The 27,442-nt window shown below is 42.9% G+C and overlaps 1 protein-coding gene across 1 annotated transcript in view; it reads left to right on the top strand.

The window, feature by feature from the left end:
* LOC122813454 (E3 ubiquitin-protein ligase HECTD3-like) overlaps window positions 1-27,442 on the top strand; it is a 699,643-nt gene that overhangs the window by 178,010 nt on the left and 494,191 nt on the right. The window contains exon 5 of the mRNA XM_044085769.1: window positions 17,338-17,453. Within this exon, the coding sequence (XP_043941704.1) occupies window positions 17,338-17,453 (116 nt within the window). The remainder of the gene's footprint in view (window positions 1-17,337; window positions 17,454-27,442) is intronic.

The following is a 27,442-nucleotide window of genomic DNA, read 5'->3' as shown; positions in this document are numbered from 1 at the left end:
ACTCAGTGCGCCACTCAACCACAGCCAATAAGGCAAAACAACGTACCCAACACACTAGTCATAGGTGACTCTATAGTCAGGCACACTGATGTCCCACTCACCAGGCTAGACAAGGAGAAGGTTACTGTTAGCTGCCTGTCAGCTGCCAGGACCCGCCACATAACCTACACTCTCAGGTCACTCTACACCAAGTACAAATATGACTCTGTCATTGTCCATGTTAGTGTGAATGACTTGAGACGTACCTCCCTGGACTACATGAAAAGAGACATGGAAGAGCTCTCCGATCTTGTAGCCCAGGCAGGTATGACCCTAGCCCTGAGTAGCATTCTGCCATTGCCCAGAATGATACCGCAGTACACTGACAAAATGATTGCCTTTAACAATTGGTTAAGTTCTGGTGTCATTCTAAGGGGATCTAGTATCTGTCTGCTTGGGATGACATGGTCAACAGACCACGATGCTTTGCCACAGATGGCCTGCACCTGTCGCCCCTGGGATTCCGGATACTGGCTAAGGCTCTTGCTGCCCTTATAGTGCCTTTTTTAGGCAGGGTTCAAATAACAAATTCACCACCATAACAGGAACAGGCAAACAAAAACTGAAGGTAATGCTACTCAATGCTAGAAGTCTAAATCTCAAAATGCACTCACTCGAGGCACTCCTTAAAATGGAGAACATCGATATCTGTGCAGTGACTGAGACCTGCTTCAAGGCTCCAGAGAGCACCCCTGCACTACCAGGCTATAACTCATACCACACTTTTCGGCTATGTAACCTGGACCGAAACACCAAAGGCAGAGGTGTGTCCATATTCATTAAGGATATCCACACCTCCAGGCTAGTTGCTCAGCATAATGCATCCGAGGTTATCCAAGTGCAACTAACTCTGGGCAAAACTGCAATCCAAATTGTAGCTTGCTACAGATCCCCCACCATGCCACAGGATTCCCACTCCTCTTTTCTTGATGTACTGGAAAATATTAGGATTTAACCAAACACCCTAACAATGGGCGACTTCAACTACCCAAGCATTAAATGGGAAAACTACTTGTGTGCCAACGTCTTAACTCAATGCTTTCTGGCATTCATAAACTCCAATTCCCTAGATCAACTTATCCACACCCCCACCAGGGGCAACAATATCCTAGACCTAGTCATTACCAACATGAGTGACCGTATTCCACACCTGAAGTCAACTCCTCGTTGGTCTGATCCGACCATAAGCTTATCACCCTTGATATCCACATCCCGCCCCCATCCCCCATTAAGGAAACCACAGTAAAAAATTTCTCCAAAGCCAACTTTATGCTTCTTAAGACAGAAGTGGTGAACTTCATGGCACCCATGCAGATGGACAATACAGTTACAACTGCTGAATCCTACACAAATGCACTCTATAAGCACTTACACGAGTGCATGGATCGTGCTATCCCAAACAGAACCAAGACGCTATCCTCCAAAAAAAGGAAGCCAATCTGGTGGTCCCCTGCCATAAACAAACTGTACAACAGAAGGAAGAAACTGTTGCAAAAGAGAGTAAAATCCCATGAGTGGAGGAGCTGCCTGGTCAGCCTCAGTAAGAAGCTGAGATCCCTTATAAGATCCTCCAAAGCTAGCTACGAAAACAAAATCGCCACTAAATCCAAGGACAACCACAAAGCATTCTATAGCTATGTCAAGAATCTAGATGGCAACACCCAGATCTGCTCTGAGTTACAGCACAAAGGCATGAAAATTACAGAACCAACTGATATTGCCAACATCCTGGCAGATCGGTTCAGTGCTAACTTTACCCCCTCTCACCCCCTAAAGGGCCCATATCTATACAGGAAGAATGCAGAGTCCCTGTAATCACAACTACACAGATAAAAGCTGCACTCTCTAAAGCCAAAAACACAGCATCCATGGGACCGGACAACATCCCAGGCTGCGTTTTACATGAACTTCAGAACGAACTGGCTCCCCACTTAAGCACCATGTTCAATAATAGCCTCGCATCAGGCTTTGTGCCCACTGAATGGCACACAGCAACAGTTATCCCAATCCACAAAGGGGGAGCCACCACTGATCCCGGGAACTATCGACCTAGTAGCCTGACGAGCCTGGTCTGCAAGGCCAAGGAACGTATCATCATAGAACTCATAAACAAAGACATTGGTAACCTCCAAACTCTGGATCCCACCCAGTTCAGGTTTGTGAAAGGTAAAACATGCCTCATGAACCTGATCGACTTCTTTGAGGCAGTCACCAAAGCTGTAGATGAGGATAAGGTGGTTCACACAGCCTATCTTGACCTCGCCAAGGCTTTTGACACCATCCCCCATTCTGGAATTATAGCTAAACTGACTAAACTAGGTATAAATCCCTATGTCACAAGATGGGTTGCCAACTGGCTCACTGACAGAACCCACACTGTAAAAGTTGCAGACTCCAAATCTGACCTCAAGGCAGTGACAAGTGGAGTGCCATGGGGTTCCGTCCTGGGACCTCTCCTGTTTGGTATCTACTTATCTGAAGTACAGGCTAACACAGAAGGCCTCTGGCTGATGAAGTTCGCAGATGACTGCAAACTAGGAGCCATAGTCAAGTCCCCAAATGATGTGGACATCCTACAGAAGGGCCTCACTGAGACAGATGCCTGGTGTCAGAGCCATGGCCTCAAGTTGAATGCCAAAAAGTGCAGTGTCATCCCCTTTGGTAAAAACTCTGTACCCATGAACTACCACATAGGCAGCAATCTACTTAACACCGGATGCATGATAATAGACCTTGGGACCCAGGTAGAAAGTAGTCTCTCCTTTGATAGTCACGTCCTTCTACGTGGCACACCTCATCATAAAAGGGTTCTCATCCAGGAAAAAAGAGGTCATTGTTCCCCTCTACTCGTCACTCATTAGACCCATTATAGAATACAATGCCCCTTTTGGAATGTACCTCACAAGACATCTTGCAGCAGCTGGAAAGGCCACAGATGTACCTCACAAAGAGGATTACTGTCCTCAAACAAATACTCTACACTGACTGCCTCAAAAAACTCCAGCTTTACTCTGTAGCATATCGCCTACTCCGAGGTGCCTAACATATAAAGCTATGTCAAACCCAGAGCTGTTGGACATGCTACACCTAAAGAAATCCCAATCCCTCCGAGCTACACGCTCTAGGGACCTAAACCTTGTCACCACTATAAACAGGACATGCTGGAGGGATAGATTCCTGTCCCAGAGACTTCCTATACTCTGGAACAAGCTACCCATCTATGTCAAGCAAAATTATTCATTAGCACTCTTCAAGAAAAATCTTGATGAGTGGATGGGAAATAGAAAATACACCCCGGGATCACTTCTGTGTCTCTGCTGGACAGTGGCAAAGGAAAATAACTTTCTTGGGTGGAGTAAGCTATGGTACCTTGCTGGCTAGGCTTATGTAGGCCCTTGGGCCGATAGCCTAGTACCTACCTATGAACCTATGTATGTGTGTATATATATATATATATATACATATATATATAGATATATGTATATATATGTATATATATATATATATATATATATATATATATATATATATATATATATATATATATATAGAGAGAGAGAGAGAGAGGATTGCTCAGAATAAGCAAAACTGTCTAATGTTGACCTAGCATTGATCAACAAAACACATAATCAACAGGTATACAAGATCGACAATCCCCGGAATTGGGGAATATGTCATTTTTCTGAGATTGTGCAATCTCAGAGTTGGAAAAAATAATTACAGGGAGGGCACAGCCCCCATGGCAGGAGGTGGCCCCTGTAAAAAATATATTTTAAAATGTGCATGCTTCGAAGTTATACCTATCAGTGTGCACAAAAGCTTGTCAACATTTGTTTGTTGATGTTAGTATGTTGACTTTAGCCACATTGACTTTTTGTGGAGTTGATTTTTCTAAGTAGATTCTCATATAAATGTGTGTGTGTGTGTGTGTGTGTGTGTGTGTGTGTGTGTGTGTGTGTGTGTGTGTGTGTGTGTGTGTGTGTGTGTGTGTGTGTGTGTGTGTGTGTGTGTGTGTGTTTATATATATATAGATATATATATATATATATATATATATATATATATATATATATATATATATATATATATATATATATATATTAGATATAGATGTATACACATATATGTACATATTGGACCCCTTAGATTTCAGAACATCAAACCCAGCTCAACCAGGAATATTCAGGAACTATTCTAAGGCTAACCTCCTGCTATTAAGTGAGAACCTGGCAAAACTTTAAGCCCCTATAAACCCTGAGAATGCTTCTGCCTATGCAGAACTGTTCACAGAAACCCTGTACAAGCATGTTAAGCGCTGCATAGAGGCAGCTGTACTCACCAGGAAGAAGTATAGAACTAATTCAAAAAACAAGCCACTCTGGTGGAATCACAAAATCAATCAGATGCATAACAGGAGGAAGAAAATAATGGCAACAATTAGGAGGTGCAGTACCCATTAGGATAAAAGCACTCTCATCAAGTTAAACAAACAACTCAGAGGACAAATAAAGTCTACTAAAGCCAAATGTGAGATAAATCTGGCCTCCCAGACCAAGGACAACCACAAGGAATTATTTATCTAAGTCCGCAACCTCAAAAGCAATGCACAGTTGTCTGCAGAGCTCAGTGTTGATGGAGCCACCTATACTGAGTCAGAAGATATAGCAAACCTCCTGGCTGATAAATTCAGCTCCAATTTACTACTCTCTGCCCCTCAGCCTTACCTCAGGAAATATCATCACATATAACTACCCCTACTATCACTAGGGAACAGGTCCTTAATGCTCTCTCTAAGACCAAGAATACTGCATCAATGGGCCCAGACAATATCCCAGGATGCTTTCTAAATAGCATGAAACATGACCTACCAGGGCCTCTGGATCTGGAATTACTATTTAACTGTAGCCTTCAAAAAGGCTTTGTGCCTCATGAATGGAGAAAGGCAGCGGCCATCCCTCTGCACAAAGGTGGGCCATCTACACACCCTGGAAACTACAGACCCATAAGTCTCACTAGTCTTATAATGTAAAGCCATGGAAAGAATTATCATGGAGGTGATCGGTAGAGATATAGTAAACCTCCAGACACTGTTTTTTGTCAAGGGCAGATCATGCATACTCAAGCTGGTGGACTTCTTTGAGAATGTCACCAAAGCAATGGATGAGGGCAAAATTGTTCACACTACCTACCTTGACCTGGCCAAGGCATTTGACACAATACCCCACTTGGGCATTGTTGACAAACTCAAGAGGTTAGGAACAAACCTGTATGTCACCCGGTGGATAGCCAACTGGCTCACAGACAGGACCCGGAAGTTCAAATTGGGGAGTCCACCTCTACAAAAAGGCCAGTCACAAGTGGAGTCCTTGGACTGCTACTTTTTGGCATTTACTTCTCAGAAGTCAAGACCAATGTCAGTGGTCTCTGGCTGACTAAATTTGCAGATGATTGCAAATTAGAAGCTGTCATTGAATCTCACACTGAGACAAATGTTCTCCAGGAGGGGATGACACAGACAAATAACTGGGTGTCAAAGCCATGGACTAAAACTAAATGCCAAGAAATGCATAATAGTATCCTTTGGGAAGTCATCCATCACTGGTAACAATCATATTGATAACACACCCCTTAGAGCTGACCCAATAGTCAGGGACTTAGTGATACACATAGATACTAATCTAGCCTTTGATCATCACGTGTCTACAGTGGTGAGGAAATCATTTTATGTTGCACAACTTATAAACAAAGGTATGGCATCTAAGTCCAAGGAAGTCATTGTTCCACTGTATTCGGCATTCATCAGACCTATCATTAAGTACAATGCACCCTGTGAAGATAGGTGAAGGTTGCCAGCATAGCCAGATATAATTTTGTAGATAATTCTGTCACTTGTAAATATTAATGCAAGCCACAAGTTTGTTCTCTTAAATGTGAAAAGACTGCATTGGATATTGAACTGCAACAATGTAACAACAGTGCACTCTGCTGTAAGAAAGCGAAGTCAAGCATTTTATGACTGTCTTTGATGTCAAAATTTAGAGCCAATATGTCTGGATGAAGGAATTCTGCCTATTATTTGAGGCCAGAGTTAATGGCTAGAATTTGCATGTATAAATGTTCTTTATTGCTCTGGTTTCTGACCAGGTGTAAACAATGTAAATGTAGTTTCTGTAAGTCTGGGAACACCGGAGAAGTGTGAAAAAGGATGTCATGTGAAGACAGATTGACTGCAAAGGTAGAGGTGAGTAGTAGTAACCAGGCTGACAGTGAGGCACCACTGTCAGCGGATGCCAGACTTCCTGTGGAAGGGAAGCTGGGAAGGGTTACAAAGAGAGATTTGAATCAGGCTCAGCTCTCAGACCCTACATTGCAAAGTCTAAGGCAGGTAGCTAGGGAGGCACCTGATTCTTAAGGGAAGGGTGAATCTGTATACTGGGACAAAGGGTTACTGTATAGAGAGTGGACCCTTGAAGGAGAGCTAGAAGATGAGTACAGCAGTTGGTAATGCCTAGAGCCTACCATCTGGCACTTCTAGCCATAGTCCATGATATTCTCTTTGTAGGTCATATGGGCATAAAACGTACCAAGAGACATATTATGCAGAACTTCTATTGGCCTGGAATTTCCAGAGATGTAACAGGGTACTGCAGGATGTGTGAGCAGTGCCAAAAGGTATGCAAGGCAGGAGACAAGGTGAGAGCTCATTTGATGCCTTTGCCTGTGATTAAGGAGCCATTTCAGAGATAACTATGGATACTGTGGGGCCTCTGAGTACCCCAAGTTCCACAGAGAAAAAGTATATCCTAGTGGTAGTGGATTATGCTACAAGATACCCCGAGGCAGTGGCTTTGTCCTTCACTGAGATAGAAAAGGTGGCAAATGCCTTGTTAGACATTTTCAGCTGAGTAGGTTTCCCCAAAGAAATACTGACTGACAGAGGTGCCAATTTCATGTCAGACCTGCTGGCTTGTCTGTGGAAGTACTGTGGGGTGAAGCACCTGAAGACTACCCTCTTCCATCCCCAGACTAATGGTCTTGTTGACAGGTTAAACTCTACAATCAAGTCCATGCTACAGGCATCTGCAGACCAGTTTAAGAGGGAGTGGGACAAATATTTGCCCTATCTGATTGCTTACAGAGAGGTTCCCCAGGAATCCACAGGTTTTTCACCCTTTGATTTGCTGTATGGTCATAGGGTGAGGGGACCTCTAGATTTAATTCATGATGAGTGGGAAGGTAAGTATGAATCTCACAAGGAGTCTGTTGTGTCATATGTCCTAAACCTCAGGAAAAGGCTCAGGGAACTCAAAGGCTTGGCCCAGGAGAACCTGGCAGAAGCCCAACAACAGAAAAAGGTGTGGTATGACAGGAATGCTCTTGCTAGAGAGTATGCTGTGGGGCATCAGGTAATGGTTCTCATTCCTGTCAGACACAACAAGCTGCAAGCAGCTTGGGAGGGACCCTACAAGGTGGTAAGAAAGGTAAGTGATGTTAACTACATAGTGGAACTGCTAGGCAAAAGACAGGGGCACAAAATGTACCATGTTAACATGATGAAACCTTACCATGACAGGGAGGTCCTTGCGCTGAGCATTTGGAGTGAATTGCAGGAGGAGTCTGAGGGAGATCTGGTGACTGATCTCCTCAGTGAGGCTTGGACTGACACCTCAGTGAAAGGGGTAACAGTATCCCAACAGCTATCTCCTACCCAAGTTTGAGAAATATGAGCATTGTTACAGGAGTTTAGGGACATGTTCACTGGGAAACCAGGGTGCACCCACCTGGTGCAACACCAGGGGGATTCAGGACCCCAAAGGCCTATTAGGCAGGACCCTTATAGGGTGCCAGAAAGAGTCAAACAGACTCTGAGAGAAGAGATACAGGAGATGTTGGAACTAGGGTTGATTCATGAGTCCAACAGTCCCTGGGCCTCCCCAGTGGAAATGGTGCCAAAGAAGGATGGCAGCACCAGGTTCTATGTGGACTACAGAAAATTAAATAGTCACACAGAGTCAGATGTTTATCCCATGCCTAGGACAGATGAGGCCCTAGAGCAGCTGGATGGGGCTAAGTATCTTACAACCACTGATCTTACCAAGGGTTACTGGCAGGTGCCCTTGACTACAAGAGTTAGAGAGTGGTCAGCCTTTGTGACTCCTTTTGGCTTTTATGAATTCACAAAAATGCCCTTTGGGATGAAAAATGCACCAGCAACTTTCCAGAGGCTGGTAGATCATATCCTAGCAGGAGCAGGAGTGTTTGCCCTTGCTTACCTAGATGATATTGCCATCTACAGCCATTCCTGGCAAGAGCACCTTCAACATGTCAGGGATGTGCTGGGCAGACTACAGAGGGCAGGTTTGACCATTAAGCCCAGCAAATGTCAGGTGGTTATGGCAGAGGTCTCCTACCTGGGACATAGAGTGGGGAGTGGTAAGATCAGGTGAGAACCTGCCAAAGTAGAAGCTATTCAGGCATGGCCTGCAGCTGTTACCAAAAAGCAGGTGAGGGCATTCTTAGGGACAGTTGGGTACTACAGAAAGTTCGTCGCCAATTATAGTACCATAGCTGCTACCCTCACAGACCTGACAAGGAATAACAGGCCAGATAAGGTAGTGTGGATCACAGCATGTGAGCAGGCATTCCAGAAGCTTAAAGAAGCTTTGGGAGGACCCCCTGTATTAGCCAGTCCAGATTACAGTAAAGAATTTGTTGTGCAGGTGGATGCTTCAAACCATGGGGTGGGGGCTGTACTTAGCCAGATTTCTTCAGAGGGAGAAGAGCACCCAGTGGTTTATCTCAGTCATAGGCTCTAACCCAGGGAGGAATGCTGTGCAGCTGTAGAATAGGAATGTCTAGCCATAGTGTGGGCACTGCAGAAACTTTAGCCTTATCTGTATGGAAGAAAATTCATTGTAGTGACAGATCACAACCCCCTAACATGGTTAAACAGACCCAGCCAGCAAAATGCCAAGTTGCTAAGATGGAGCCTAGGGTTGCAAGCATATGATATGTCAGTGTACCACTGCAGTAGGATTAGCAATGCCAATGCAGATGGAATGGGGTAAGGTATACTCAGATAGACCTAACCCTCTCAAGCAACGTTTCTCAAAGGTCTCTTGAAAAACTAGCTTTAGTTCTTCGGGGGGGGGGTGAAGATAGGTCTAGGCTGCCAGCCTAGTCAGATAGAATTTTGTAGATAATGCTGTCATTTGTAAATATTAATGTAAGCCACAGGCTTGTTATCTTAAATGTGAAAAGACTGCATTGGATATTGAACTGCAAAAATGTAACAGTGCACTCTGCTGTAAGAAAGCCAAGTCAAGCATTTTATGACTGTCTTTGATATCAAAATTCAGAGCAGATATGTCTGGATGAAGGAATTCTGCCTGTTGTTTTGAAGCCAGAGTTAATGGCTAGAATTTGCATGTATAAATGTCCTTTATTGCTCTGGTTTCTGGCCAGGTGTAAAGAATATAAATGTAGTTTCTATTAGCCTGAGGACACCAGTGAACTGTGAATAATGGTGTCATGTGAAGCAGCTCTGTGTTATCAATTTAAAGAGAGAGAATCAGAGAGCTCTGAGCATTTTTCCTGAGAACATCCAACGTCACCAGCACTGTCTTGCTCTTTATGTAAGTTATCTAGAACTGTGTTTTCTCTTAGATATAGCTAGGAAATAGGAGGATTAGATTAGTATGTTTTCTGTGATGTCAGAACTTTTCTACCATATTATTTTAAGTATTTCTCTGTGACTTCTGAACTCTTGACTAGCACTGAGTAGTTAGAAGTATTGCCTTGTGTTTTTATTATTTATTATTAAATATTTTTAAACCTTTCAACTGTGGCTGTTTTGTGTAGAGATAATTTAAGCTCTAAGAGTACATTGCATATATATAGTGATACTGTACCAAGTCACTCTAATAAGCCTTGACTGTTCAGTCACACTTACCATTTGGATAATAATATTGCACAGTAATAATTGGACACCCTTTCCGAAGGGCATTTGAGTAGCTGATATTAGTGGGTGGTGGCAGCTGGTACTACCTTTTAGACCGGACAGAAAATGGGCACAGCTCGAGAACCTGTGCCAGCCTTCCCCAGGAGTGTCTGTGTGGTTGTGTAAACTCTTATCTCAAAGTGTGTGTGTGTGTATGTGTGTGTCAGCTACTTGGGCAGGGACACAAAGCACTAGTTGGACAGACAGGGTGCTGAAGGTTTTAGCTTGCCCACTAGGCTGAGATCTGGACCCTATAGCTGTGACAGTGGGGAGTCTTATTGGGGACCTGGAGAGAAAGGGAAAAACCAGCCCCAGACTGACTGTGATCTCTGTATGCTCTTAAGGGAATTTGTACTTTACTGTGTGTGTATTTATTATCCTTTCCCTTAATGGACGCCCCTCACTGGTGTTTGTGGTGAGGATTGTGGCTCCTTGATTGCTGGGTCAGGCACAGGTGTCACACACCCTTTGGTATGTACCTAACCAGGCATATCCAACAATTGGAATGTCCACAGAGGTTCTTCACTAAATGAATAAAGGGCAAAAGTACTATGTTCTATGCAGACCGCCTCAAGGCCCTATCCTTGTATTCTGTCTCCTACAGGCTTTTGAGGGTAGATCTATGCCTGACATACAGAGCATTGTCAGACCCCTCTCTGATGGATCTCCTGCACAACCACAAAACAAACTGTAGCAGAATTACCCGTTCTAAAGACTTAAACCTTGCCTGTGATAGAAATAGGACCTGCTGGAGAGATAGGTATGTATCCCAGAGACTACCAGATATATGGAACAGGCTCCCCATCCATGTGAAGCAGAGTTCCTCCCTAACCCAATTCAAGTGCAATTTGGACAACTAGATGGGAAACCAGAAATTCATTCCTGGTTTTGCACCTATATCTCTAATGCAAATGGGTAACCTGTAAATAGTTCATCTCCCAGGCCCATGCTTACACTTATCAAGGGTATCAGAACTTATCAGAGATTTGGGATGCATGGCTGGGCTTTAAAAGGCCACTGTGTTCATTAGCCTAGTAAACATCAATGAACCTATGAACATCATATGGCTGAGACCATATGATCGATGTAATGAAACATTGAATTGTTTCTACTGAGAATTGACTCTTTCTTCCCTATAATGTGATCTCAGAGTTAGAATATATAATTAGCAGGATGTGCGACAGGTACAGGGGGGCTTGCATCCCTTCAAAAGCACAATTGTTGCTGTTTCTGTATTTTTCAGTATTTCAGAATTTTGCTCATATGAAGTTTGACTTCTGAAACATCAGTGTTGTGAAGTAGATCCATCTATATTTCTTTATGAGTTTATGTCCAGTAAATGAAAGACAAAAAATCAAGAGTTAACTGAAGAAAAAACATATTGACTCCCAGTGCATTGAAAAACAAAAGCAAACGAAAAAAGCATTTTTGCAATGGGCACACTACTTATATATATCAACTCTGAGAGTGCACAACATTGCAGGGAAGGACAACTCACCCTTACCGACACTTCTGTGTGATTGCACATACAGGCAATCCACCCCCTCAAAAAAGCAGCAATAATTAAACATAAAAGTAAAATCCATACCAAAATCACATGCCCTCAAGCAAAACAATAAATTTAGCAAACACAACCAAAATCCATATTCCCACAGTGATGAAATGGCAACTTGACAAAACATATCCATCTACTTCTCACTCTCTCTCTCTCTCTCTCTCTCTATATATATATATATATATATATATATACACACATGTGTGTGATTTGTGTCTATAAGTAGCAGGAGGCAGGGGATATTTTCCCATGAAAATGATGTAAAGATATAGCAGTGAATTTCATTATATGGTATTATTTCATTGAACTGCACTTTAATTTCTGAAGTGTCAAGACTCACACGTTCAGGTCTTGCACTTCTGATAGGAGATGCTCTCTAGATATTCAAAACAGTTTGAAAGTTTGGGTTGCTACAGGTGGTGTTAGACAGAAACCATAAAAGGCTATTGCCATAAAAACACACATAGCATTATACATATTTAAAAAGCTTTCTTTCTTTTAGAACTGGCTTAAGAGGCACTGATTCATTCAAACCTGCACCTCTATGTGCTGATAGTTTAAGAATCCATCTTAATTATTTCCCTTCTGTGACATTAGTTCTGTCTTAAAAGAAAGCTGTACCTTTAAATTTTATGGCTATTGTACTTGAATGTTTTTTATTGGTAGATATTTAATTAATTGCATTTTAAATATTTGAGATGCTGCTGATTTTTTGTATGGTCTATAGAAGCGATTTTATTGTGAAAGTGCTCACCTGTGTTCGAATAAAAGTTTATTTGGATTTTACACTGCTCTTTGCCATCTGCATTTTATTGGTTTGCTGTGGTGCTGTGTTCTACATTTTTGTTCATATGACTTGGTTTGTGGTTGGGCACAGCTTTACAGTCAGCAGGACTTGTTTTGCCATATCGTTTACTGTTAGTTTTCTACAGTGCTGGGCACTGTTTCTGACACTTTTAGCATAATTAAAGATGGTTGTTGTTAGTTCCAAAGAAGATGATGACACAGACTTGAGGTCTTTAGTGTCCAAAATCACTTTATCCTCATGGAGTTTTTCTACATGATCAGCCATCGGTCACTCCTCTAATGTTAGTGAAGAGGAAATTGGATATACTGTTTGGATATTTTGAATGCTTACTTCAATGTAAAGATGGTCAATTGCTCCAGAAGGTTCCTTCACTTCCACTTAAGAGCCAGTTATTACCAGTTTCACAAAGTTGATTTCCATAGTTGCAGATCACCTCAAGTAATAGAAGTTCAGAAGATTTTTATTAGAACTTCACACAATCATTTCTTGAAATTTATAAAATAAGAATCTTTATTATGGGATTCTATTATCATTCATGTTGTTGTTGATGTGTCTTTCGTCTTTTCCCGGTTAGGGGTCGCCACAGCGGAACTCTGATCCGCTAATGATTGGCAGTAGATTTTTACGTGCCGAGTTGCCGGCCCTGACGCACAACCTTCAATGAAGGTATGCTCATTCATGCATGTCTCCACACAGAAGACATTCTAGCTGAGAATTGAACAGGAAAACGTCTTACTGTGAGGCGACAACGTAAAAAGAGCTCATTAAAAACACAAATTTAGAAATTTCATCCAGAACTTGTTATGCTGTTTGTTTAACATATTGCTGTTGGCTATTTTGAACCTGTACTGTAAAACATGCATAATTGTTTTCCACTTGCTGAAAATGATTACTATCTGTCACCATATTTCCTTCTACATTGTTCCTTTTATAATATCTGTCTATTAAACACTGTTTAACTTGTGACCATGAAACCCTTCCACCGTAGCTGCCTTAGCTTACTGCAAAAACCAACTGAATAAGGATATACAGTGTTTTTGTATCTCTCCAGCATTTTTACTTGCATTAACTAGCATTTCCTTGTACTTCATAGTCCTATTCAACCAAATCAAAAGATTTTTCAAATCCACTTTTACACAATGCATGCAGATATTATTCATTTTGCTACAGTAAATATTCTCCTTACTAATCGAATTATTATAAATGCCTCAACCTTCAATTCCAGTAGTTTTTAGCAAGCCAGTTATTATACAGTACATCTGAATGCCTAATAGTACGAGACCAATTTCTTTGAACTTAGTGACATCCCATTAGACTAAAACTTTTAAATTTCCCTTTTAAGTTGTGTGTGTATGTGTGTGTGTGTGTGTGTGTGTGTGTGTGTGTGTGTGTGTGTGTGTGTGTGTGTATTGCGCTTTTCCCACTGTAGTGCGATCCTGGAGTTAGTATATATAGTTAGGGGGGAGCACATCCCCCCACATTGGGGGGTGTGGGGGATGAAACCTCCCACCTTGTTTGTTTTATATTCTGTTTTACCCAAAACTTCTAAGCAATACATTTTAAACAGTAGACGTGCATAGTTACAACACCAATGACTAACTCTCTCCAGAAGACAATATGCACTCAAACTTAAGGGGGGTTACACCCTCCCCACCCCCAATGTGGGGGGTGTGCCCCCCATACTCCCCAACTATACATACTAACTCCAGGATTGCACTACAATCGGGAAAAGGTTATATATTTTTCATTTGTCTTACAGTACTCTACACAATGCGGGTCCCTATCAGACTATTGAAACGCCATTTCTGTGAATACTAAATGATCGACAGGTATTGCACGAGCTACATAAATGCTGAATGTCCAAAACAGCGAAATCCAAAATGTCGAAGTGTTTTGGTTGGCCAGTCTGTGGTATAGCTCCGTAAGGTAAGTGTGCGATAGTTATGGACCTTAGGGTAGGGTGCGGGTTAAGGTAAGTGTATAGATAGGTAATGTTATGTAAGATTTAGTGTAGTGTTAGAAGTAGGGTTTTGTTAAATGTATTTATGTGTTTTATTTATTTTGTTAGGGTATATCTCCGTAGGGGAAGTGTGCAGTAATTACGGACCTTAGGGTTAGGGAGAGGTTAAGGATAGTGCATAGATAGTTGTGTATGTGGGGTTTAGCGTAGTGTTAGAAGTAGGGTTTTGTTAAATTTATTTATGTGTATTATTTATTTTGTTTGGTTATATCCCCTTAGGGAAAGTGTGCGGTAGTTACGGACCTTAGGGTTAGAGAGGGGTTAAGAATAGTGCATAAATAGTTGTGTATGTGGGGTTTAGTGTAGTGTTAGAAGTTGGGTTTTGGTGCTTTACTTTAGGGTTAGGAGTAGGGTTTGGTTAGTGTATGTATGTGGTTTATTTATTTTGTTTGGGTAGGTAGTATGTAGTGGGTGGTGGGGTTGGCCGACTATGACCGTTCGGTGTTTTAAATTTCGTGGTTTAGTGCGTTCGGTCTATTCGCGGTTAGATTACTACGAGTCGCTCTTTTGGTATTTGCTGAAATGGATTTTCGTGAAACTGATATAGACCCACACAGTGCTCTATGTATATATATATATATATATATATATATATATATATATATATATATATATATATATCTTCTTCTTTCGGCTTTTTCCCGGTTAGGGGTCGCCACAGCGGAACCCCTGTCCGCTCATGATTAGCAGTGGAGTTTTACAGTGTCATGTTGCCAGCCCAGTGCCCAACCTTCCACAGAAGGCACACACATACACACCCTCACACCTAGGGCTAATTTAGAGTGTCCAGTCCACCTACAGCATATCTTTGGGATGTGGGAGGAAACCGGAGCACCAAGAGGAAACCCACGCAACCACAGGGAGGACATGCAGACTCCGCACAGAAGGCACCCCAGCCGAGGATCGAACCGGAGTACCTCTTGCTGTGAGGCGGCAATGCTAACCGCTGCACCACTGTGGCCGCCCTATATATATATATATATGTGTGTGTGTGTGTGTGTGTGTGTGTGTGTGTGTGTGTAAAGTGTGTGTGTGTCCATATATATATATATATATATAGACACACACACACACCTTACAACCTTATATGTCTTTTCACTGAATGACAAATTATTGAAAAGTTTGTTAAACACATTTCATTGAAAATGTATTTTGTTTTTCATAGACAACATCATATGGAGCAAAAGTAACTTTGTACCTGAATAAGATTTTTTTCCCCAGGATACATGCCTCCTGCGTCCCTCCCCTTAAATCTTCTAACTCTACAGTTACAGAGCAGCAGAAAAAAGACAATGGAGTACACATAGTTAATCTCTATACTGGTACAGGTAACAACAATTACCTGTTTAGTGATCATCCAAATATATATATATATATATATATATATATATATATATATATATATATATATACACACACACACACACACACACACACACACACACACACACACACACACACACACACACAGATAGACAGGTATACATTTTGCAAAGCTTTTTTTTCCTATTAAAGAACATCAACAGTTTTCAACTTGTGATTAAATTAAATGAGTTTTTAATGATTTTTTTCAATGATTTGTGATTCAGCGTGATTCACTGAAATGCAGTGGTCCTATGCAGGCATCATTTTAGCACCATAACCTCCAACGCCTACTGTGGAATACGTGTTATAAAAGAACACTTCTGCTAGGACAAGACAAAAATAGCCAAGCAATATCACAGATATTTTTTCAGGTGTGTAATCTCCTCCATAACCTTTCAGTAAGATGACAGCATTATATTATTAATTTTGCAAGCAGAAGAAAAGTCTGATTTCAGATACCTTATTAAGTCCATCTATACTCATTCACTTAAGCATTCTTTTCTTAATATGTGTCATTATGCTGCTTAACTACCCCCATATCTTCTGTGCTGACTACAATATTACTGCATTTATCATGTGATCTTATCTTACATCAGTGCAGTTTTTTTCCCCTTAAATGTATAATGTGCGTCAGCCACATGCTTTTCTAATGTTTAATACCTTCATACTATGACCTACATAAATTGTCAGCGGCTTCTTTCTGCTTCTGCTACACTTGTACTCTTCCTGGTACCCTGCTTCTGTAACATCCCATAATTTATCATCCTGGTCCTTCAGCTATAGTCATTCACTTCCTGTCTCCTCATCCTCATTATCACCACCCTTACTTTTGGCATCATCTGAGTTTTCCAGATTCTTAAATCTTACTCTTGTGACCCTACTGTCCTCCTCTCTTACTTTTCTGTCATATTCCCTACCTCTTTCTGTCCTTCTGTCCTGCTCACTTCCTTCTTCTGCCTCTTCTCACCGCTGTGCTATGTTGCCGGCCAGTTATAATGAAAAGAAAAGTGTGAGTAACACTAACACCAGTGAAAAAGTCAGATACAGCACTCCAGTATGAAAGCGATCTTTAACTTTGTAGGTGCTTTTAGATCACTTGCAAGTAACAGTTATGCAGTTCTCAGTCCATTGTTTGTAATATGCTGAATAGTGCATTTCTTCAGAGACCCTATGTCGGGGAACTAGCCATTTTTGATTTTGCCATGATGTAGAGGTCTAGAAAATGAATGCCATTAGTAAGAGTAGTACAAGGAACTGCTCCCTGTGTAGCAATGATGGGGGCTGTTCTCTCCTCTGTTTTTTTCTAGTTATGCATTTGCTTAAGTGCTGATTCAGCAGGTTACATTCAATGACGTCATTTAAATTAATGTTTTTTGCTGAACAGTTGCACCCAAACACTTACAGATCAATAAAAACTTAAGCCTTATTGCAGCATATCATTCTTTCAGTTGTAATTTCTTTTTTTTATCTTGGCATCTTGTGTAGTAAATATTCTTATCTAAGCAATGAAAGATTGAAATGAATTACCTGCATGTCATTTTCTTTCTTAGGATAAATTATACAGTGAGTACTTGACAGATGGCTCTACTGATACTTACTGGCAAAGTGATAGTTGTGAAAAACCTCACTGGATACGTTTGCACCTAAAGAAAGGTGTAACTATCAGGTAAGTCCATACGAAAACTTTCTGTAGTTTTCAAACCGTGCTTGGAGTATAACACATACTTGTGAACTCATTAAAGCTCCTAGCACAAGTCGTACGGCTTGTGCAGGAAAGGCTCTTCCAGCACAACCTGCCAATTTGCAGTACAGAACATGCTACCTGTGACTGGAAAGACCTCATTATCTGCTAATCTGCATGTTTCCTGAATCATATTTACTACCATGATGTGCAGATCAAGGCTGATCTGCATATTGTGGTTGTAATATGCTGCTCATGTAGGCAGTGGCATTCCCTCCCTGTCACTCTCTCTCTGTCACACACACACACACACACACACACACACACACACACACACACACACACACACACACACACAAATCTGAACACACACACACACACACACAAGCATGTACGCACATTTGCGTGTGCACAAACACGCACATACACACACCACAGTTCCTGTACCCATCCATACTACACTACTGTGTTTTTCCCACACCCATAATACTTTACTGTCATTATGTCATGTATCTATGAGTCCTTAGTGGTCTAGTGTATCGCCTACCCCAGATCCTCCCTCCATTGTTGGTGGCAGTACGTCACTTTATAGAATAATCCCCATTGTCTAGTATATCCTCCATGCCACACCCCAATCCCCCATTATGATATGTGTGCCTTGTGCACTTTACAGAGTATCCCCTGGTGGTGTACAGCTTCCCCCACACCCCGATCCCAGTCATAACACTGTTGCCATCACAATACTTAAAGTAAGCCCTGCTGTCCAGTGGTTCAATTCATCTCTGCACTGTGGTTGATGCCATTATGGCACTTTAGATTGTTTCTGGTGATTCCTTCACCCCCATAACCATTATACTATTCTGTGCCTTACCGTACTTTATGGAGTTTACCCTGGTGTCTAGTGGATCCCTACCCTGGTCCACGTAGTAACATTGATGCTGGTACAGCACTTTGAACATTAATCCGTTCTGTCTTGAGGTTCCCTGATCCCCATTGTGATGTTGGTGATGTTATAGTACTTTTAAAGTAAGTCCTGGTGTCTAGTGGTTCCCCACCACCACATTAATGTTCAGTGGTAGAACTCGGTATTTTGACCATGTTTGCAACTGCGACATTGTGAGGATGGCCAAGTTGATCTACATGGCAGAAGACTTTCCTGAATTGCTTGGCCATGTAGATGACTGTCTGAAGGTGGTTCTAGGAGGACTGTGCAGCACCACATAATGATGCTTGCTGAATAGCAAAAAGGTGCCACAGTATGTACACCTCCATGTACACATTGTGGTACCTTAATGAATGCAGCTCCAAAGTCTGTGGAAAAGGAAATGCATTTTTTTTGTCTTTGATATGCTGCAAAATAAATGACTAAAGTGTTCTAATATACTTTCCTTTGAAGCAGCACTCAGTAAAGTGTAATACATTAATAAGTTGAACTGGGTCAACACTAAATAAATGTGCTTCTTTTATGTGCCCATTTCTTTACTGCATATCAGAAATGATTGCTCTGCCATCTGTACTGTGCAAGTAACTACGGGGAATGGAGATGTGCAGCTGGAGACAGGACTGCATTTTCTTTTTTCCTTGAGCTTGTTGCAGAAATATTGCTTGCAGCTACTGTTGCCACCCTTTCATATGCCTGAAGTGGGGGACATTTTTTATGGAAGTGTGTAATTTCATGGGACAAGCCAAGCATCCAGCCAGTGCAAAGGAATGGACTTCACTTTGTTGCTAAAATAAATTCCCAGTTTTATAGGGCTTGAGATTTTTATTGTTCCATATATTAAGTAGTTTCACAAACAAAATAATTGTTTTATGCAACTGTCAGAAGAACTTAAGTGATATTTTTTTATTAAAAATATCTCAGGACACATGCCCTTTTTCATGTGCTTTTGTAGGGTTCAGCTATCCAAACAAGGACTGTCCTATGTAAAGAGGGGCAGGTGGTAACCCTTCTTGCAGCTCTTTTTCCTGAACCATCGTGAAGACATAGGAGGATGGAATAGTGTGTCCAGAGTTCTTTTCCCTTCTTCTACTCACTGAGGACATGTGTCAAGGAATTAAGTTCCTTAGAGAAGTTTACAAAGTGCAGGAGAAAACAGTCAACAAAACAGTGCATAAGAGAAACAGGAAGTATTACTCAGGGGTAATATTATGAAGTAGGTTTACACTGAGTAGGTGTAGATGTACATAGGTGTATAGGTTCATAGGTAGGTACTAGGCCATCGGGCCTAAGTAAGCCTAGCCAACAAGGTTCCCTGGCTTACGCCACCCAAGAAAGTTATTTTCCTGTGCCCCCATTGAGCAGAGCCACAGAAGTGATCCCTGGGGTGTATTCCCTATTTCCCATCCATTTATCAAGATTTTTTTGAAGAGTGCTAATGAGGAACTTTGCTTTACATAGATGGGTAGCTTGTTACAGAGTATGGGAAGTCTCTGGGACAGGAATCTAACCCTCCAGCATGTCCTGTTTATTGTGGTGACAAGGTTTAGGTCCCTAGGGTGTGTAGCTCAGAGGGATTGGGATTTCTTTAGGTGTAGCATGTCCAACAGCTCTGGGTTTGACATAGCTTTATATGTTAGGCAGAGATCAGCTCAGAGTAGGCGTTATGCTATGGAGTAAAGCTGGAGTTTTTTGAGATGGTCAGTGTAGGGCATCTGTTTGAGGCCAGTAATCCTCTTTGTGAGGTACTTCTGTGGCCTTTCCGGTTGCTGCAGATGTCTTGTGAGGTACATTCCAAAAGGGGCATTGTACTGTATAGTGGGTCTAATGAGTGTCGAGTAGAGGGGAACAATGACCTCTTTTTTCCTAGATAAGAACACTTTTGTGATGAGGTATGCCACGTAGAAGAATTTCCTGATTAGTGTGGCACGTAGAAGGATTTCCTGATTAGTGTGGTGATGTGACTATCAAAGGAGAGACTACTGTCCACCTGGGTCCCCAGGTCTCTTATCACACATTTGGCGTTAAGTAGACTGCCACCTATGTGGTAGTTCATGAGTACAGAGTTTTTACCAAAGGGGATGACAATGCCCTTTTTGGCATTGAGCTTGAGGCCATGGTTCTGACACCAGGCATATGTCTCAGTGAGGCCCTTCTGTAGGATGTCCACATCATTTGGGGACGCAACTATGGCTCCTAGTTTGCAGTCACCTGTGCAATTTATTAGCCAAAGGCCTTCTGTGTTAGCCTGTACTTCAGAGAAGTAGATACCAAACAGGATAGGTCCCAGGACTGAACCCTGTGGTACTTCACTTGTCACTGGTTTGAAGTCAGATTTAGAGTCTGCAACTTTTACAGTGTGGGTTCTGTCAGTGGGCCAATTGGCAACGCATCTTGTGACATAGGGATTTATACCTAGTTTAGTGGGTTTAGCTATAATTCCAGAATGGGGGTGGTGTTGAAAGCCTTGGTGGTCAAGATAGGCTGTGTGAGCCACCTTACGCTTGTCTACAGTTTTGATGACTGCCTCAAAGAAGTCGGTCAGGTTCAGGAGGCATGATCTGCCTTTCACAAACCCGAACTGGGTGGGGTCCAGGGTTTGGAGGTTACCCAATGTCTTTGTTTATGAGTTCCATGATGATACGTTCCATGGCCTAACAGACTAGGCTCATCAGGCTAATAGGGCGATAGTTCCCGGGATCAGTGGTGGCTCCCCCTTTGTGGAGTGGGATAACTGTTGCTGTGCACCATTCAGTGGGTACAAAGCCTGATGTGAGACTATGACTGAACATGGTGCTTAGGTGGTGAGCCAGTTCATTCTGAAGTTCGTGTAAAAGGCAGCCTGGGATATTGTCCGGTCCCATGGATACTGTGTTTTTGGCTTTAGAGAGTGCAGCTTTTACCTGCATAGTGTGATTACAGGGACTCTGCATTCTTCCTGTATAGTTATGGGCCCTTTAGGTGGTGAGAGGGGGGTAAAGTTAGCACTGAACCTATCTGCCAGGACGTTGGCAGTATCAGCTGGTTCTATAATTTTCATGCCGTTGTGCTGTAACTCAGAGCAGATCTGGGTATTGCCATTCAGATTCTTGATGTAGCTGTAGAATGCTTTGTGGTTGTCCCTAGAATCAGTGGCAATTTTGTTTTCATAGCTAGCTTTGGAGGATCTTATAAGGGATCTCAGCTTCTTACTGAGGCTGACCAGGGAACTCCTCCACTCATGGGATTTTACTCTCTTTTGCAACAGTTTTTTCCTTGTGTTGTAGAGTTTGTTTATGGCAGGGGACAACCAGATTGGCTTCCTTTTTTGGTGGATAGCGTCTTGCTTCTGTTTGGGATAGCACAATCCATTCACTTGTGTATGTGCTTATAGAGTGCATCTGTGTATGATTCAACAGTCATAACTGTATTGTCCATCTGCATGGGTGTCAAGAAGTTCGCCACTTCTGTCTTAAGAAGCATGAAATTGGCTTTGGAGAAATTTTTTTATTGTGATTTCCTTAATGGTGGGTGGGGGAGGGATGTGGATATCTAGGGCGATTAGCTTATGGTCGGATCTGACCAACGAGGAGTTGACTTCAGGTGTGGAACACCGGTCACTCATGTTGGTAATGACTAGGTCTAGGATATTGTTGCCCCTGGTAGGGGTGTGGATAAGCTGATCCAGGGTATTGGAATTTATGAATTCCAGAAAGAGTTGAGTGAATGGGTTGGTACATGAGTAGTTTTCCCAGTTAATGGTGGGGTAGTTGAAATCGCCCATTATTAGGGTGTTTGGTTGGACCCTAATATTTTCCAGTATATCAAGAAAAGAGGAGTGGGAATCCTGGGACATGGTGGGGGATCTGTAGCAAGCTACAATTTGGATTGCAGTTTTGCCCAGAGTTAGTTGCACTTGGATAACCTCTGATGCATTATGCTGAGCAGCTAGCCTGGAGGTGTGGATATCCTTAATGAATATGGACACACCTCCGCCTTTGGTGTTCCGGTCCAGGTTAGGTGGCCAAAAACTGTGGTATGAGTTATAGCCTGGTAATGCAGGGGTGCTCTCTGGATCCTTGAACCAGGTCTCAGTCACTGCACAGATATTGATGTTCTCCATTTTATGGAGTGCCTCGGGGGAGTGCATTTTGAGATTTAGACTTTTAGCATTGAGTAGCATTACACTCAGTTTTTGCTTGCCTGTTCCTGTTATGGTGGTGAATTTGTCATTTGAATCTTGCCTAAAAAAGGCGCTATAAGGGCACCAAGAGCCTTAGCCAGTATCCAGAATCCCAGGGCTGACAGCTGCAGGCCATCTCTGGCAAAGCATCGTGGTCTGTCGACCATGTCGTCCCAGGCAGAAAGATACTGGATCCCCTTAGAATGACAGCAGAAGCTTAGTCAATTGTTGAAGTCAATCACTTTGTCCTTGTACTGCATTATCATTCTGGGAGATGGCAGGATGCTACTCAGGGCTAGGGCCATACCTGCCTGCACTACAAGATTGAAGAGCTCTTAGGTTCATAGGTTCATAGGTTCATACTAGGCTATCTGCCCTAGGGCATTTATAAGCCTAGCCAGAATGTGTTTGGCTTTCGCCACCCATTTTAAATTTATTTTGCTATGCCCTTTTTCGAGGTTAGTATACTGTGCCTCTGTCTAACAGTGACACAAAAGTGATACCCGGGGTAAACCTATGATCTCCCATCCACTCATCAAGATTCCTCTTGAATAGAGTCAGTGAGGGACTCTGCCTAACCTGGACTGGGATTTTATTCCAGAGTGAAGGGAGCCTCTGGGTTATGAATCTGTCCCTCCAGCATGTCCTATTTATTTCAGTGCTGAGGTTCAAGTCTCCCGAGCGCGTAGCTCGATGGGATTTGGATTTTCTGAGGTGCAGCATGTCCATTAATTCCGGGTTGGACATGGCTTTATATGTCAGGCACAGATCGCCTCTGAACAGGTGGTATGCCACTGAGTAGAGCTGGAGTTTCTTTAACTGGGCAGCATATGGCATCTGGTTGAGCCCTTTGATCCTCTTGGTGAGGTACTTTTGGGGTCTTTCCAGTTGCTGCAGGTGTCTGGTAAGGTACATCCCAAAAGGGGCATTGTAGTCAATTATGGGCCTGATGACGGATGAGTAAAGAGGCACGATGACCTCCCCTGATCTAGATGTGAATCCCTTCATGATTAGGTGGGCTATATAAAATGTTTTTCTAACCAATTTGGCCACGTGGTTGTCAAATGAGAGATTGCTATCAACTTGGGTCCCCAGGTCCCTAATTACTTCTTCTGTACTTAATGGATTACCACCTATGTGGTAATTTGTGGGCACTTTGTTTTTGCCAAAGGGGATGATGACTATACACTTTTTGGCATTTAGCTTGAGGCCATGGCTCTGGCACCAGCTGTCTGTTTCTATGAGGCCCTTTTGGAGGATGTTTGTGTCAGCTGGAGAGTCGATTATGGCGCCCAGTTTGCAGTCATCTGCGAACTTGGTCAGCCACAGTCCTTCCATGTTGGCCTGTACCTCCGAGAAATATATACCGAACAAGAGAGGTCCCAGGACTGAGCCTTGTGGGACACCACTTGTAACTGGTTTGGAGTCTGACATGGCTCCAGCAATTCAAACCATGTGGGTTCTGTCCTTGAGCCAGTTTGCAATCCATCTAGTGACATAGGGGTTTATATTTAAGCTGGTGAGCTTATCTATAATGCCAGAGTGGGGTATTGTATCGAAGGCTTTTGCGAGGTCCAGGTAGGCTGTGTGGACCACCTTCCCCTCGTCAATGGCCTTGGTGACTGTTTCAAAGAAATCAACCAGGTTTAAGAGGCAGGATCTGCCCTTAACAAAGCCAAACTGGGAAGGATCCAGTGTCTGTAGGTCCCCAATATCTTTATTTATGAGGTCCATGATGATCCTTTCCATAGCTTTGCAGACCAAGCTAGTCAGGCTTATGGGGCGATAGTTTCCAGGATCTGTTGAGGCACCACCTTTATGGAGAGGGACCACTGTTGCTGTACGCCACTCTTTGGGCACATATCCTGTAGTAAGGCTGAGATTGAACAGTAGTTTTATGTTTGGGTTTAGCTCTTCTTGGAGTTCATGTAGGACGCAGCCCGTGACACCGTCTGGTCCCATTGATGCTGTGTTTTTTGCTTTGGAGAGGGCGGCTCTTACCTGAGCATCTGAGATGTCAGGGGGGGCAGCACTCTGCTGGGATAGATATTTGCCCTTTTGGTAGGGAGGGGGGGGAGTTTGCACTGAACCTGTCAGCTAGGATGCTGGCAATGTCTGTGGGTTCAGTGTATTTTTTGTCATTTTGTACTAATTCTGAGCATATCTGGGAATTACCACCCAGGTTGCTAACATAACTAAAGAAAGCCTTGTGATTATCCTTAGTGTCCTGTGCAATTTTTCTCTCGAAGCTGGCCTTAGACAATTTTATGAGTGCCCGTAGTTTTTTGCTAATACTGATCAGTGATGCCTTCCCTTTTTGGGATTTTGCTCTATCATTTAGTAGCTTCCTCCTTCTATTGTATAGTTTGTTTATGGCTGGGGTCCACCAGACAAGATGTCTGCCTTTGGAGGATTGGGTCTTGGTTTTATTTGGGATCGCATGATCCATGCATTCCTGAAGGTGTTCATAGAATGTGTTTATAAAGGATTCTGCGGTCTGGACCGTATTTTCCACAGGCCCGGGGGCTTTGAAGGATTCCACCTCGGTTTTGAGGAGTGTGAAATTTGCTTTAGAGAAGTTTTTCACTGTGGTTTTCTGGGCAGGGGATGGGGTCGGGATGTGAATATCCAGTGAGATTAGTTTATGGTCTGATCTTACCAGTGAGGGATACACTTCTGGTCTGGAGCATAGAGTCCCCATGTTGGTGATGATCAGGTCCAGTATGTTTTCCCCTCTTGTGAGAGTGTTAACAAGGTGTTCCATAGCATTTGAGTTTATAAATTCTAGGAACCTTTGGGCTAGGGTGTTGGAGCTAGAGTAATGCTCCGAGTCTATGTTTGGGTAGTTGAAGTCGCCCAATATAATGGTGTTTGGAGAGACCTTCATATTTTCCAGTGTTCTCAGGAAGGCTGAGTGGGGTTCCTGGGTTTGGGAGGGTGGTCTGTAGCAGGCTATAAACTGGAAGGCAGTTTTACCCACTGTTAGTTGCACATGGATAGTCTCTGATGCTTCGTGCTTTGCCACCAACCTGGAGGTGTGGGTATCTTTGATGAATATCGATACTCCCCCTCCTTTTGTGGTTCGGTCCAAGTTTTTGGGCTGAAAAGCATGGTATGAGGTATAACCTGGTAGTGCTGGGGTGCTCTCGGGAGCCCTGAACCAGGTTTCTGTTACTGCACAGATATTGATGTTCTCCATGCTAAGGAGAGTTTCAAGTGTGTGCATCTTGAGGTTTAGACTTCTGGCGTTGAGTAGCATTACTCTTAGTTTCTTATCCCTTGTGATACCTATGGAGGTGGGTTTGTCTTTTGAGCCTTGCCTAAAAAAGGCACTATGGGGGTAGCAAGAGCCTTTGCCAATATCTGAAAGCCCAGGGGTGACAGGTGCAAGCCGTCCCTAGCAAAGCATCGTGGCTTGTCGAGCATATCATCCCAAGCTGACAGGCATTGGATCCCCTTTGAATGACACCAGTACTTAAGCCAATTGTTGAAATTGATCATCCATGTCTCTTTTCATGTACTCCAGGGAGGTATGTCTAAGGTCATTCACACCAACATGGATAATGACAGAGTCATATTTGTACTTGTTGTGGAGTGATCTGAGTGCGTGGGTTATGTTGGGGATCCTGGCACCACACAGGCAGCTGACAGCAACCTTCTCCTTGTTTAGCCTGGCGAGTGGGACATCAGTGTGCCTGACTATAGAGTCACCTATGACAAGTGTGTTGGGTACGTTGTTTTGCCTTATGGGCTGTGGTTGAGTGGCACACTGTGTCTGTGGGCTATGTGTCATTTGGGGTGTGTTGAGGGGGTGGAGGTTGCTTGCATTTCTGCTTTGGAGGTCTCTGTTGCTTGAGCAGATTATTATTGAGAGCCGCCGTGAATGTGTTTGTGTTTTTATGTGTGGATTTTGGTGGTGTAGGTTTAGTGGGACTATGTGATGAGTGTGGTGTGGTGCAAGAGTTTACCTTCTCCTCTTGACTGTCAAGTTCAGTCTTGGTTGGAGAGAGCTTTACCTCCAGTTTGGCTAGATAGGTGCATCTCTCACAGATTGTGGTGTTGGGTGGTAGGAGTCTGTGTACATGAGGCAATTGCTACATTACCCCAAGATGCCCAGATTCATCAGATAGATAGGAGAGAACACTGGGAGCTGACCCTTGGACATGCCTGAAAAAAGACTACTTTCCTCTAGACAAGTGAGGAAAGTGAGTATAAGCACTGTTTTCCTCTAGGTAAAGAGGATGGTTGAGTGCTGTAGTAATTTGTAGCTTATTTAGTACTAACCACAAGTTCTGAACAAGTGCTGAGCATGAATAAGCAAATTCAAGTGCTAAAACTAAGAATCTGTACCTGGATCTTGTGGTAGATCGGCTACCTAGTGCTTATCACTCCCACTGATAAGCTAGAATACTTCCCTCCAATACAGAAAGGCTTGGGGGGCTCAGAAGCTTACAAGCAGTCCTGGATACAGCAAATCTGTATCTGGACTAGACTAGTTACAGGATAGGTTCATAGATTAATACTAAGCTAATTGCCCTTGCGAGCCATTCTAAGCCTAGCCAATTATCCCTTGTGAGACTCAAACCCTGCACCTTGTGTTTGTAAGGCAAACACCTTAACCATTAGGCCACCCTCCCAACGAAAAAAGGTGGGAAACAAGCGCAAATGCGGTATTTTAAACCAGTAAGCTGAAAGAGATGGAAAAACTGCCCAAACGGCCAATAAACTACAATTTCTGGGCCAGAAACCACTCTTGTGGTAGATAGGATACCTAGTGCTTACCACTCCCACTGATAAGCTAGAAGGCTTCCCTCCAACACAGAAAGGCTTTGGGGGCTCAGAAGCTTACACACAGTCCTAGCTACAGCAAAT

The sequence above is a fragment of the Protopterus annectens genome, chromosome 10.part0, assembly GCF_019279795.1.
Source record: "Protopterus annectens isolate FY-2018-M chromosome 10.part0, PAN1.0, whole genome shotgun sequence".
Taxonomy (NCBI): domain Eukaryota; kingdom Metazoa; phylum Chordata; order Ceratodontiformes; family Protopteridae; genus Protopterus; species Protopterus annectens.
Note: the sequence above shows the minus strand (reverse complement) of the source record. Positions and strands in the feature narration are given on the sequence as shown.